The sequence below is a fragment of the Solanum stenotomum genome, chromosome 12 (genome assembly GCF_019186545.1).
Source record: "Solanum stenotomum isolate F172 chromosome 12, ASM1918654v1, whole genome shotgun sequence".
Classification (NCBI taxonomy): domain Eukaryota; kingdom Viridiplantae; phylum Streptophyta; class Magnoliopsida; order Solanales; family Solanaceae; genus Solanum; species Solanum stenotomum.
In genome coordinates, this window is record NC_064293.1 from 3,029,500 (window position 1) to 3,044,301 (window position 14,802).

General features: G+C 34.7%; 3 protein-coding genes across 5 annotated transcripts in view; 2 read left to right on the forward strand and 1 right to left on the reverse strand.

Moving 5' to 3' along the window:
* The window catches only part of LOC125846589 (uncharacterized), a 656,804-nt gene that overhangs the window by 598,443 nt on the left and 43,559 nt on the right, over positions 1–14,802 (forward strand). The window lies entirely within an intron of this gene.
* On the forward strand, positions 3,361–5,317 carry LOC125846593 (probable pectinesterase/pectinesterase inhibitor 46). Its single transcript, XM_049526127.1, has 2 exons — positions 3,361–4,434; positions 4,517–5,317. Exons 1-2 carry the CDS (start codon positions 3,366–3,368, stop codon positions 5,194–5,196), a joined length of 1,749 nt encoding a protein of 582 aa, XP_049382084.1. The 5' UTR covers positions 3,361–3,365; the 3' UTR covers positions 5,197–5,317.
* On the reverse strand, positions 6,900–11,491 carry LOC125846592 (nucleolin 1). Of its 2 annotated transcripts, none has more exons than XM_049526126.1 (16): positions 11,317–11,491; positions 10,799–10,974; positions 10,597–10,695; positions 10,219–10,506; positions 9,991–10,107; positions 9,789–9,836; positions 9,606–9,683; positions 9,410–9,529; positions 9,142–9,183; positions 8,950–9,044; positions 8,745–8,862; positions 8,236–8,324; positions 8,057–8,147; positions 7,876–7,964; positions 7,413–7,747; positions 6,900–7,124 (listed from the first exon to the last, which is right to left on the reverse strand). In XM_049526126.1, the coding sequence occupies exons 1-16, from the start codon at positions 11,390–11,392 to the stop codon at positions 7,096–7,098; spliced, it is 1,890 nt and encodes a 629-aa protein (XP_049382083.1). In that variant the 5' UTR covers positions 11,393–11,491; the 3' UTR covers positions 6,900–7,095. The 2 variants fall into 2 exon arrangements, with proteins under 2 accessions (XP_049382083.1, XP_049382082.1); XM_049526125.1 differs by having other exon boundaries at positions 8,057–8,150.

The window sequence follows — 14,802 nt, forward strand, 5'->3', positions numbered from 1 at the left end:
GAGTTAGTTGTTGCGACCGCTAAGGTACAAATGTTTGAACCTAGGCAAATGGGGAATTTCACAAAAGTTACCCCAGAACCCCTTTTTACACTTACCAACAGTCATTAANTGGCTTGTATAAGACCCCTTCGGGGTCGAGTACGCCTTGTTACGACTTGGGGGTGCTCCCGGGTCGTGACATTAGACAAAATTTTAATTCATCTTCTTAGCTCGGAGTAGAAAAAAACTTGTAGATTCCAATTTGAGGCTGAGACTTTGAAGGCAAGTTGCCTCACAATTCACAATTGGGTTTGAAGATTATGTTCTTATTTGTAAATTATCTTGTCCCTTCTTCATTTCTTTACATTCAATTTCTAGAATTGTGGGTGTAATTGCTAATTGAGATTGGAGTTTTGTGGTAGAAATAGTCAATTTATTTGTTTGAACAGGTCTATTTGCATTGATTCTGAAACACTATAAAGAGACTTGTTGTGATAATGCCGATGGGAAATGGTTCCAGCGATGTTGATGGGAAATGGTTATAGCGACTGATGATTATGTCGATGGGTAATGATGCCAGCAATGCTGATGGTAAGTGTTTTTTGCCGATTCATGATTATATAGATGTGAAATGGTTCCGGTGAATACATGGACATTGTGCGTTCCCCATGGGTTTCATCTTGATATTCAACGGATAAGTATCGTAGGACAGACATAAATCACTGTTTTTTGACATTTCATTTCATTGCATCATACATCATTATCATTGTAAACCTTGTGATTGATTGTGTTGGAAATTGTGTTTGATGCTTACGGACTTAGTGTTGATGGCATGTATGCGTTGAAGTGTTGGTATACATGTTATGAAGTGTTCATAGTCAAAAATCATGTGTTCATAGTCAAAAATCATGGATCATACATGGTTTCAAATGGATTCGACTAAAAATCATGTAAATAATTCAATTCATGCATTAGAAGATAGAAATTAAGTAATAAAATCTTAATTGAAAAGAACCTATGAACTTATTCATGTTTGCTAAGTTGCTTGTGTAGGGCCTCTCGGGGTTATATATGTCATGTTACACTTAGGGTATATTATGGGGCGTGACATCAGTTCTTTGTTATGGCTACTAACAAGTCAAACAATTTATTTGTCTATGCCGACAAGATGATAAACCGAGTGATTGTCAAAAATATATTTGATCGAGATCAATAACTCAACACATCCAAGAAATATGTGACATTTCTTTTAAAAGAGACATTCCAATAACATTATATGAAGACAATGTTGCATGTATATCTCAATTAAGAGGAAGACACATAAAAAGAGACAGAACAAAACATATTTCATCAAAGTTTTTTCTTGCTCATGGTGTTCAAAAGAAGTATGAAGCAAATGCTCACAAATTCGTTCAAGTGATAACTTAGCATATACATTCACCAAGGCATTATCAACTCCAACCTTTTAGAAGCTGAAATACAAGATTGGACTACGTCATATTCAAGTTGTTAAGTGTATCTTCATCACTGGAGTAAATACGTGTTGCACTCTTTTTCCCTTAATCGAGTTTTATCCCGCTGAATTTTTCTGGTAAAGATTTTTAATGAGACACTAAAACAAAGCATATTACTACACCTTTTGTTTTCACTAAAAAATTTCTTTTACATGGACATTCAAAGGGGAGTATTGTAAAATGATGTCCACATCAGTATACTTTGTGTAGTAACATAAATGTACACAATATACATTGTGTGTAAAATGGATACACGCAACATAATATATGTTGTAAGCTAGTTATACAATATACTTGGTGCTCAAGTATATACATGGCAAATAAATATCCATATATTATACTAGGTGCCCAATTATATATATGTATATATAGCCCTCTTCTTGAAACATAACATAAGGCAAAAGTAATCGAAAAAGAAAAAGACTACACTTAATATTTTCTCATCTATTTGTCTTCTTAATTTTAGTACATTATCTTTATTTTATAACAGGTCCTACAATTTCAAAAAGCTACACATTTTTGTTTTGATTCAAACCAAAGTGGCTGACTTTTTGGTCCAACAGGAAAAACGCACACATAAAGCAGTTAAATACAATACCTTTAAAGCACAAAAATAGATAATTCCAAAAATACCCCTAGGCTAGGAAGCAGTCATGTCGTCCAACATCTGTTTCCTAGCCTCTTATACTGTATATAATTCACTAACTTATTCATGATCGCGCTAAACACAACTTTGTTCACTAGTGTCCAAACAAAAAGGTAAATATAAATGGAGGTCATAGAGAGGTGTCACATCACTTTATATATATTTTTCTTTTATATTATATATAGATATAGATTTTATCATTATCTTATTTGTTACTCCCGATTTAAATTTGTTTATCTGATTTTGATTTGACATGGAGTTTAAGAAAATAAAGAAAAATTTTGAATGTTGTGATCTTAAAAATATCATGTGAAAAAAATAGAATTAAATAGTTGTAAAAAGTAATCTTTTTAAAAAAACGGATTAGAGAAGGAACGTAATACAAACAAATTGAAATGGAGGTAAAAAAAAAGGAAAGTAAGCCAAACAAATTAAAACCGAGGAAGTGAAATATATATCTATATTTTTGTACAAAAATAATACTCCCTCTGTCCCAATTTATTTGGCATCTTTTGGATTTCTATATTCAAACAAATCTATCTTTGACCGTAAAGTTTTCATATATCATTTAAATATTTTGAATTGTTAATTATTGTGACTTGGAGTACTTTTTACGTAGTTTACAAATATATAAATTTCATTTCAAAACATTAGAAGATTCCATGCACAAATTTCTAATCAAACATAAACTATTTGACTCTTGAAAAACAAAATAAAGTGTCACATAAATTGGGACAAAATAAGTATTAAGTAGTGCTTAAGTGAATGTCAAAAACGAAGTTTAGCTTTGATGAACATTTTGATAATTTAATTTTATAACTCAAGAAGTTTTGTACGTACTTTATAATATATAATTAATATAGATAAATAGATAGATTGGGGGTTTGACTAGAGGAATATTTTAGGTGAATATACTATAGGAGAAATGTTGGTGGACTTGGTGATGAAAGAAGTTCTATTTATGAGTTAGTGGTTAGGGGGAAATTATGAAAAAGAAGACATGAGAAACACGTCGATAGCCAAAATGAGAATAATTTCCACTTTGGTGATGCCTTGCACGTACTTAATTCCCGCGTTTTTGTCTTTAAAATAATTATATTCATTTTTCAAAGTCATATAATTGCTCTTTCTTTTTGTATAAATAAGAGCCAAATTTGTACATCAAAAACAGCCCATTCATCTAAATTTAATTTAATTTTATTTGCATCCATCATACATCAATCACCATGGCCTCTCTTAATCCATGGGGAAAGCTTGACGAACTAGACAATGAGAGGCTCATGGCTCGTCGTAAGACGAGGAAGAGAATCATAATTATTGCCATATCATCCATTGTTCTTGTGTCCATCGTTATCGGGGCAGTGGTTGGTGGTGTTTCTCACAACAAAAACAAATCTTCCCAACAAAATGATAATGTCTCGTCGATGACCTCAACCATTAGTGCTGTATGCAATCTAACCCTCTATCCCGACTCATGTATCTCCAGCCTTTCCCCATATGCTGCAAAAGGCAATGCTCTCAAACCTCAAGATATCTACAAGATGTCTGTTCTAGTTGCCCTCAACGAGCTCTCTGGTGCCTCCGATAACTTCTTAAAGAGTGATACATTCAAAAACATCAATGATCCAGCAGCTGCTAAAGCTATCCAGAGTTGTCACGAGCTTCTATCCCTTGCGTTTGATCATCTGAATGACACGTTGTCCGTTGCTGAAACCTCTTTACTCGATGCCTTTGATGATCTAAAGACATGGTTGAGTTCTGCAGGGACTTATCAGCAGACCTGTATTGATAGTTTTGAAAATGTCACATCAAATAGTGCCATACGCAAAGCTGCAGGACAGAATTTGAACAACTCCACCCGGTACACCAGTAACAGCTTGGCACTTATAAGCTCGTTAGAAAATTCCATTACCAGCTTAGGTGCTATCGGAAAGAGGAGACGTTTGATGGGATATGAAGATGATAATGATGATGAGTACCCGAGCTGGTTGTCGTCATCAAATGACAGGAAACTGCTGCAGAAATCATCAGAAACAAAGATAAAGGTGAATGTAGTAGTGGCTAAAGATGGTTCAGGGAAGTACAAGAGCATTAAGGCAGCACTAAAAGCTGCACCAGAGAAGAGCAAGAAGAGATTTGTGATCTATGTGAAAAAGGGTGTTTACAAAGAGAATGTTAGGGTTGAGAAGACTAAATGGAACATTATGATTATTGGTGATGGAAAAGATGCTACCATCGTTTCTGGTAACCGTAACTTTATTGATGGAACACCTACATTCCAAAGTGCCACCTTCGGTAAGTTTCTTAATTCTGATTAGTGATTCCTAACAGAGTAGGTAATAATTATATATATATGAACATAGTAGTGTTTCTGCAGCTGTGTTTGGAAAGGGATTTGTGGCTCGTGATATTGGATTTGTAAACACAGCTGGTGCAGCAAAGCATCAAGCAGTTGCATTAATGTCAACAGCAGATGAATCAGTGTTCTACCGCTGCAGAATGGACGCGTTCCAAGACACTCTTTATGCTCATTCCAACAGACAATTCTACAAAGAATGTGATATCTATGGGACAGTGGATTTCATCTTTGGTAACTCAGCTGTTGTACTCCAAAACTGCAACATTCTTCCAAGAATACCAATGAGTGGGCAACAGAACACCATCACAGCTCAAGGAAAAGTTGATCCAAATCAAAACACTGGAATTTCTATCCAAAACTGTAGTGTTATGCCGTGGGGAAACCTTACTGGGATCAATACATTTTTAGGAAGGCCATGGAAGAATTACTCAACAACTGTTTTCATGGAATCAAACTTGGGAGGTTTCATTCATCCAAATGGATGGATGCCATGGGTTGGAACCACAGCTCCAAGTACCATATTTTATGCTGAGTATAACAATACTGGAGCAGGGGCAAATACAAAAAACAGAGTTAATTGGGAAGGCTTGAAATTGGGACTTACAAGTAAAATAGCTAGCAAGTTCACAGTAAAGCCTTTCATTCAGGGAAACAAATGGCTTCCTGCAGCTGGTGTTCCATTTATGGCTGGTCTTTGAGAGAGAGATACACTACTACTATATTTTGGAAAGTGATCATTTTTTCTTCCATTCTTTTGTTTTCTCTTTGTTTTTATGTTTTCTTGGTGTAAAACAACCATATATCTTCTGCTCATTTGCTATTTCACTGGGCCTTTTGTTACACAAGAAATATATATTTCTTGTCAAATTTATTCAATTTTAAATGACATTTAATACTAATTACAAATGTAATGATGATGAGATGAGTTCATCTTTATTCTCTCATTTTTTTATCAATCATCCTTATGTTGAGATATAGTACTTCTTTTGTCCCTAATTACTTGTTTACTTTTGAATTGACACACCTATTAAGAAAACAATGATTTACATAGTGAATTTACCATTTTATCCCTATTAATTATGAAGTAAATGAATTAAAAACTTAATATTTTCAAGAAGTTCTATCTTGACTTCTTGTATTAATACATTTTATATATATTGAATGGATCAAGTAGATATAAATATTTTATAAAAAATATTATATAGTCCATTAAATGTAGTTATTTTTTATAATCTTGATATAATTATTATTAATTGTGTATAGGGGTATTCACAGGTCGGTTTGGGTCGGTTATTGATCAAAATAAAAACCAAACCAATTTAATCATTTTTAAATTCATAAAACCAAATATAATATATATTTATCGATTTGGTTGTTATCGATTTCGATTCGATTTGATTTGATTTAGTTATTCGATTATTAATCATACGTAAAAATATCTCATCATTTCCTGCATAAAAATACATAATCATAAACCAAAAGTGGTTAGCCCAAAACTTTGATACTCTGCACACCTAGGGAAAGTTGTATGCACTGAGTTTCAAACAGTGCAATGCTCATTCAAAGTTCTTATCTCTTTTTTTTGCTTCAAAATCCAGTTATGGTTTTATTGCATTTGGATATCCACGTTAGCAATATTACTAGTTTTAACAACAAAAAAAGTGTCCACATTAACAAAGTAAAGGCAGTATCTGCACATATCAAATAATTTCAGCATTAAGTTTAATAACAATTGTTGTCATATAAAGACGATCTACATCTCCTCTCCTTTTTAATACTCAAAAGAAAGAAAACATTCATTTTCTATCCTTCTTTTTCTTCAATCGAATCAACTTAATCAATTCTCACAGGAGTACCTGGATATTCTGAAAAGGAATAATCATACTACGCATTTTATTAAGAAGCATGCATAAAAGTATATAAACAGTCTATTTTAGTATTTTCAATCTCGACTCCTTTCATGCTTTAATCATATATTGATTTGAAAGACCTTTGTATTTTTACCAATTTGATATTCCAACAATTATATTCCTCAAAATTTCATTGAGACACCTCAACTCGATCAAACAAGTATTTTAGATGTCTCTAATTATTGAAACTTGTGTGGATAAAGAATTTATCATAAATAGAGATCATCTTTGAGGGAGAAATCACAATCTATCTAATTTTGAATTTCTGATGGTTCAATGATAAGGGTATTTGTATATTATTTTGGAGAAGGAGCGGGGTTTTGTTATGGTGAAAATTTTTGAGGTGGAGTTGAGCATATAATAAACAAGGGAAAATTTACATTGATGTTTGAGGAGGTTATTCTACCTTACCTACATCAATAACATTATTGTATTTTTCACAAGGGTTATGAAAAATAACTTGTCATATGAAGCAATTATATAAGAGATACCAAACACTGGATATCAACAATGAACAAACTCATTTTCCACCCACAAAGAATGGTACATAAACTCAAAAGAAACAAAATTATCCGACTTGTCTACTAACTACTAAAGTTCTTGCTAACAAAATTTATAATATTTTTAAAATAAGATAAAACGTCCACGAGATCAAGATAAGTTGGCCATAGAGTCCCAGCGACAAAGTTACTCGTCACTAAAGGTAGTCTTCTTACCTGCAAAATTACCACAACATTAAAATGAATTAGCCAAGAAAATAATGAAATTCGAGACTTCAAAAACAGTTCAGAACCGCTATTTTGTTCTTCCCATGAGATATCTATGGCTATAGGTGAGATTCGGTGCAGTAGCATTTGTTCATCAATATGGCACAACCAACCATGTACAATGTTTTAAAAAAATTAAAAGAACCAAAAGGTTCGGATGCAGTAGTAGGGGAGACAGGTAAAAGGACTCATCTTTTCCCCAAGTAAACAGTAAAAGTTCAGATACAATGACATTACCAGATGGAGTGAAGCTTGGCTTGTTGGGAGTTCCTCGTCCTCTGCCTCCACTGCCAAAACGTCCACCACCTCCACCGCGTCCACCACCACCAAAGCGGCCACCACCACCAAAGCGGCCTCCACCACCACGACCGCCAAATCTACCACCACTATCTCTACCTCCACCCCTACCACCACTTCTACCACCAAAACCTCTGCCACCTCCACCTGAACTGTCACCCCTTGGTTTTGCTTCTTGCACATTCAAGCTAAACCCTCCAACTTCTGATCCATCAAGCTCAAGAGCTTTGTTTAGAGCATCAGCATCACCATTTGCAAACTCAATATAAGCCATCCTGCAAGAGAAGGCCAAATTAACAGTCATCAGTAAAAAAAACAAATGCTCCTATCGACCTACAAATTGTTAGGAGGCAAAGCTGGACAATCAAAAATGAGAAAGCATGCACGTGAAAATGAGAAATACCCTTTAATATAGCCTTCTGGGTCTGTAGGAATTCTTGTTTTAAAGATCTTCCCACAAGATGCAAAGTGCTCCTCCAGTGAACTCCTAATCTGCAATAGCATATGATATTTAGAACATCTCAAGACATCAAAGGGAAGTGTCACAGACAATTGTGAGAAACAACACGGTTCAAGACAAGGACCTGGTCTTCAGCCTCATTTTTGTCGAAGCCCCTGACAAAAATTGTTGTTCCATCACTTCTAGCCGCCGGCTTCTGGAATGAGTTCTCATCTCTCCTACATAACATAAGATACCCATTGAGAAATTGATGTCTTTACTTTCAGCTTAAATGGAAGGAATAAGGGGAGAGAGATTGCATACCCACTGCGAGGTGTATATTCTCCCCTCTCACGAGCCAGGTCCAACCTCACATCACGGCCCAAAAGATCATGCCCATTAAGTTCAAGTGCCTAAATTGATAAACAACAGATTTTAGCATTCCATTCACAGGGGACTAAAAAAACTAATCAGGTCAATGTATGTAATGGATGGTGTTCATCTTTATCTATACAATTATGGTAGGCACTTTAATCTTTGAAGTTCCAATTTAGGTTCATGGTCAAGTGAGACTGATGCATAACATATCATATTTACATATACATACATACATATGTATACACACATACATACATGTGTGTGTATATATATAAATATGAACTTTAAGTTCAACATATTTTCTTTTTTGACAACTTGGAATTTAATGGAGAGTCACTTCACTTTGAAAGAGAGAGATTGAGAGGAATGGGCCTTATTTTAATATACTATCACACTGTCCAGATCATAGAAGCAAGCATGCATTCAGACTAGTTGGTTATGAAAAAAAAAACTACCTTATGTGCAGCTTCAGCAGTGACAAACTCAACATGACCATAGCCCTTAAACGAACCATCCTCATGTGTCGAAAAGCGCACTTCCTGAACTTCTCCAGCATCTTTGAAGAAATTCTCCCTGCAAAAAGCCTTCTTTTATAAGTCCTAGATATATCACACTATTATCACACAGACAAAGTACTGGAAAAGTTCAATAATAACTCACACATCCGCCTGTTCGACTGAATAGGATAGATTTCCAACAAACAATGTTTTCGATCCCCCTGGAGTTTGGGCTTTAGGAGTAATAGGGGTTTGTTGCTGCATTTTAAAATAAAACAGTTCCAAGTAAAATACATGCAAATATAATTTTATAAAACTAACAATTAAGAACAAAATTATATAAAGCTTCACTTACAGCTTTAGCAGAAGGAGCATCAACCATTTCTACATCAGCACCCTGATTTAGCAAGAAAACCTCCCACAGTTCAGACAATTTTATTTGACTAATTATAAATTGAAAAAGTCCAAACTTACATCTTAGGAACAGCTAAACAATAATTAAAAAAAGGGAAAACAATGCAAGCTAAATCCAACTGGAAGACCTATGAGGCCACTAATATGAAAGATGCAGATGATGCCAAAAAAAAAATGCTGATCAACCCAAAGATATGAAAATATATGACCTTCTTGGGAGTTTTGGATGGTTTGTCACCCTCCTCATCTTCAGAGGAGTCCTCTGAGTCAGAAGATTCCTCAGAACTACTCTTCTCTGGAGTTTTTGAGACAACTGGAGTGGTAGAGGCCTGTGAAACACAAGTGTTAGAGCGTGAAATAAAATGAAATACAAATTGAAACATCACAAATGAAACATATTGAGACCTTGCTCTTTTTCTTTTGAGGCTCTTCATCACTCTCCTCAGAACTATCATCCTCACTGTCATCATCAGATGAAGCAACCTACAAAAGCAATGAACTTATAAAATATAAAAACCTTGGCTAACAAAATACTAATATTGTTCAAACAAAGAAGTGCAGTATGCCAGGAAAGGAACTCAGGCATACCTTTTTGGATACAGTAGCAGCCTTTTTAGATTCAGTAGCAGCCTTTACCTAAAGAGAGGAAATAATCAGACAACCATGCAAATCCAGCAAAAATATCATACAAACATACTCAAAAATACATCTAAGATCATTACGCAAGTGTTAATGGATTCTATGAAATACAATAGGACAAAAATAACACAAAACAATCAAGTGGTCAAACCTTGTCTGAATCAGAATCAGAATCAGAATCAGAATCAGAATCATCAGAGCTGTCACTAGCCTTCTTCACAGCTTGAGGAGCTTTTTTAGGTTGAGCAGCTACCTTAGAGGGAGGTTCCTGTCAAAAAGACAATCAATTATAGTATCAAAGCGCTGATAGCATATCTAACATGGTACCAATTTCATAAGTAAGTTGTCAAGGGAAAATATTTGCATATCTGGTCCTTACATCATCATCTGAACTGGAGTCATCGCTGGATTCTTCCTTTTTAGAGGCAGCAGCAGGCGCCTTCTTAACAACAGCAGGTGCCTTCTTAACAACAGCATCATCCTCAGAGCTGCTATCATCAGAATCATCACTTGACTCGTCTTTCTTAGCGCCATTAGTAGAAGGTTTCTTGGGTGCAGGTACATCTTCCTCGGAGCTGCTATCATCCGAATCATCACTTGACTCATCTTTCTTCTTAGCAGCAACGCCATTCTTAGTTGAAGCTGCAACAACCTTCTTAGCAGGAGCCTATACACCATCACAACACCAGCAGTCAGTTACCAAACAAGACAAAATACTATCAAAAATACACATAGCAGCTGTTAGATAGTAAATTACTTCATCCTCATCTGAAGAATCTGAGTCGTCAGAACTGCTGGCTACCTTTCCTTTTTTGGCAGGAGCCACTTTCTTAGGAGGCACCACTGCTTTAGTAGGCTGCATACAAAATAAGAACAAGACACATGAAGCCAGTTATTCACTGCAATACAAATCAAAATTCTTTACAGACTACATGAAAAGAATTAGGTGCATGCATTACCTTCTCATCTTCCGACTCAGAGGAGCTATCGTCAGAGGAACTGCTTTCTTGCTTGTTCTTCTTTTGAGTTTTGACATCAGTCTTCTTTTTCTCAACAGCTTGTGCTACAACCGCATCTTTCTTCTGCTTCTTTGCACTCACCAACTTGGCAATTTCATCCTCAGCTTCTCTCTTCCCTGTAAACATACAGTCAACTAGTCAGACCACCAACCAATATATGTTTTCCTCTACCAAGAACAAGAACCATCAAAATCAACCTTGTGAATTCGCTAGGGGTAAGGAAAGGGCACTTGTTAAAAAAAAAAAGCAGTATTTTGCTCAACACACCATCCATGGACGCTAAAAAAACACAAAAAAAAAAAAAAAAACAAACAAAGCATATAAAAACGAAAACCACACACAATTTTCAAGAAAACCTCAATCAGACAAATTAAAAGAGTCAAAAGGTTCAAACTTTAGAACCCATAACAAGAAAAAACATAAAATCAACAAAACAAAAAGGGGGGAAAAGATCAAACCTTTCTTCATGGGTTTCGTTGGAGCAACTACAGCAGCATCAACCTTGGTGGCGGACTTCTTGATAGATTTACCCATTACAAGTTGTGGGGGAGGAAAAGAAGGAAACAGCGGGAGGAGGAGACAACTATAAAACCCTAAGGGAAAACTTTAGGGTTTAGCGAAAGAGAATAGATGGAAATATCTATTTGAGCTTGCTGCTTGCTTTTATAGAGTAAAAATAGGCCCTTTAGTGTAACGGCGACACTATCATAAGTTATAATTAGGGTTTTGCCTCACATATTTCTCATCTCAACGCTATTTAAGTCTTTTTATCACTTATATTCTCTTTTTTCTGAAAATTTAGCGTCTCGTTTGGATTAGGTTATAAAAAGTAACTTATATAAATTAAAATCTAAAAAGTTTTAGATGATTTTAATTTTTTGGCTTTTGACTTATTTTTAAGAAAAAAAATTATGCGATTAAGCAAATATATACTAGTTAATTAGCTAACATAGCTACAATTTACATTAATTACAATTCAAAACTTACTTCTAGCTATAATTACATTCTCTCTCGCCTCTCTCCTCTCTTCCTCTATCTTTTCTCTCTTTCTCTCTCGCTTTAAACAAACACAAATTATACAAATATAATGTATAATTTGTGTCTGTATAAAATGAGAGAGAGAGATTGAATATACAAATACAAATGTTTTAAATCGATTCAATTGTATACGAATTCAAATTGTATGCAAATATATAAATACAATCATTGATACATATATATAGTAGTTATATATATACAATTATCTAACTGATATACATATACAATTCAACTCTCTTCACTCTCTGCCATCTCTCGCTCGTCTCTCTCCTCCCTCTACCAATCTCGCTAGTCACTCTCCACCATATAACTGTAGTTACGAATCGTAAGTAGCAAACTATAGTTATGGAGCATAATTAAGCTATTTTTGAGTAGCTATATGCAAAAATTCTCCTATTTTAAAATATCTTTGGCTTAAAAGTGAGTAATTAGGGACTGTTTGGCCCTGCGATATGGAATCATGATATGATATCATAATATGGAATTATGAGATGAAATTGAAGTTTTGTTTGGACATGCGATATAGAATTTTTGTGTTGTATATTTTCTCATAAACATAATAATCCATAAGTTGTAAAACTATTAAAATAACCCAATTTTTTTATTCAATCTTACCAAATAAACAAAAATTTATAAAATCGCATAATAAATTATTACAAAGTTATTTGTTCTCTACTTAAGTAATTGTTTCATCTAACTTTAATCCATCAAACTTTAATTCAATAAAAAAAGTTGAACATAAATTGTAGTGTACTAGTCTTTAATATAATTCTCCCACATAGTACGAATAATTTCCTCACGTTGAACTTGCATTTCTCGATCATGTGACCAAAAAGTCAAACCAACATTGTTACTTTGCGTTGTAATAAATACAAAACGGTAAAAGTAATAAATTAGGTGTTGGAGTAAATGAAGAGAACAATTATTACTCAACAATCGGTTGGTGTGAGTTAAATTGACTATATGTTGGTGAGAAAAATAAATTTTATGTCGGTGAGAACAATAAATTTTAAAAAGTAATGATGTGTGTAGTCATTTAAAATTTATTAAATATAAATTTATAAAATGATTCGGATTATATTAAATTTATGAATATATTAGTTCAAATAAATATTATAGATTAATATTGTAACACCCCGTATCTGAAAATAGAGATTTCAGATTTCTGGTGTTACAGGTGGCACTCACGGACACCATCCACGGACCGTAGATGGACTCACGGTCCGTCCTGCAGGTCCGTGGTTCGTGACAGAAAACTTCCCCAGAACTCAATCAGAAAATTTGGCTAAGTGTTGACCCACGACCGGACTTACGGTCCGTAGATCAAGTCACGGATCGTAGTTCGTGTCCGTGGATCGATGGCCCAAAAGCCCAGCTTCAGTCCCGATTGACGATTGACCAGCACGGACCGTCAATCGATCCACGGTCCGTAGGTTTGACCGTAGATGAGGGTCAACAACCAGTTAGCTGAAAATTGTTGATGGGTCAACTTCAGATGGTCATAACTCTTAACACAAAATAAATTATGTGTCCCATAACCTATGGTTAGATATATAATTGAATCCCCTTTCCAACGCCACCGAGCTTGCTAAATTCCGACATCCGAGTAAAAAGTTATGCTCATTTTAGTGAAGCCCTGTCAGGAAGACTCGATCGACGGTTCCAATCGACGGACCGTCAATTGATTGACGGCCCGTCACTCCCGTCCGTCAGTCACTCGACAACAGTTAATTCAGGGGTCTTTTGGTCTTTTCCTATTTCGTTTAACCCCTTAGATACGTCATTTAAACCCTAAATCATGAGGTTTTAATCAGTTTAAGCCTAGAAACATAACTAGAACTTATCCAAGTCAATTCATTAATCAAAATCTTAGAAAAATAGAATCAAGAGTAAAGAAAAAGGTCAAGAACCCTAGTTCAAGAAGGCAACAAGTTTTCTTCAGTTCTAGCCCAGAAATCAAAGGATTTCTTCGTGAAATTCGTCACCAGGTATGTGGGATTTCACTAGTGGGTTCCTTTCGCCCATTAAGTCCCTAGAATTCAGTCAGATTCTTGATTCCATGATTATGAACAGACCTAGGGTTTCTAGAATTTCAACAGATCATCATGAATTAGTTATTTGAATGTTCCAAATCAGATTATCATGTTATTGCTCAGTTTCTTAAATAAATTTCAGAACCCTAGCTATGTATTTCATTAGTTCTTGAATTACACATGCTAGGTCAGATATTTCAGTTATTCAGATATACATGCTCCAGTTTTATGCCACATTATCAGTATATTTCAGCATAAACCCTATTTTGAGTTATAAATCTTGAAAAGTTTTTCTTTAAGACAACACTTGAGTTTTAAACTGAGTTTTTGAGAAAGTTAAGATAATTTTTGAGAAAGAGCTTCTAAAACATGATTAGTATGATAATTGAGTAGGTCATCAATGTATGAATAGTATGGTATCTAGATATACCATCAATGTTTGTGCAGTATGACTTCCCAAGTCATCAATGATCATGGTATAATATGTTGTTGAATTGTTTAAAAAAAAAAAAAGGAGTTTTCAAGTATGAGTATCTACATGTCAGTATTTTGAGTTATTCAGTATTTCAGTCATAATATATTCAGTTATACATGCCTCAGTTTATGAATGCATCATTATCAGATTAATTGTTGCATTCTCAGTTTGCATGTTCAGTTTCGAGCTATCCAGCATTTATAGAAATTCATTCATAACTAGTTAACTACTTAATTCATTGGGAGTAGCATAATACCGAGTTGGACTAGGGTTCAGCGTACCCATATAGTCCCAGAACTACGAGCCACATAGGTGTAAGTCCCCTCTGTGAGCAATATCAGTTTAGTGATCACGCCAGCATACCTCTATACCTCTAGCAGGGTATATTGGGTCCTCTC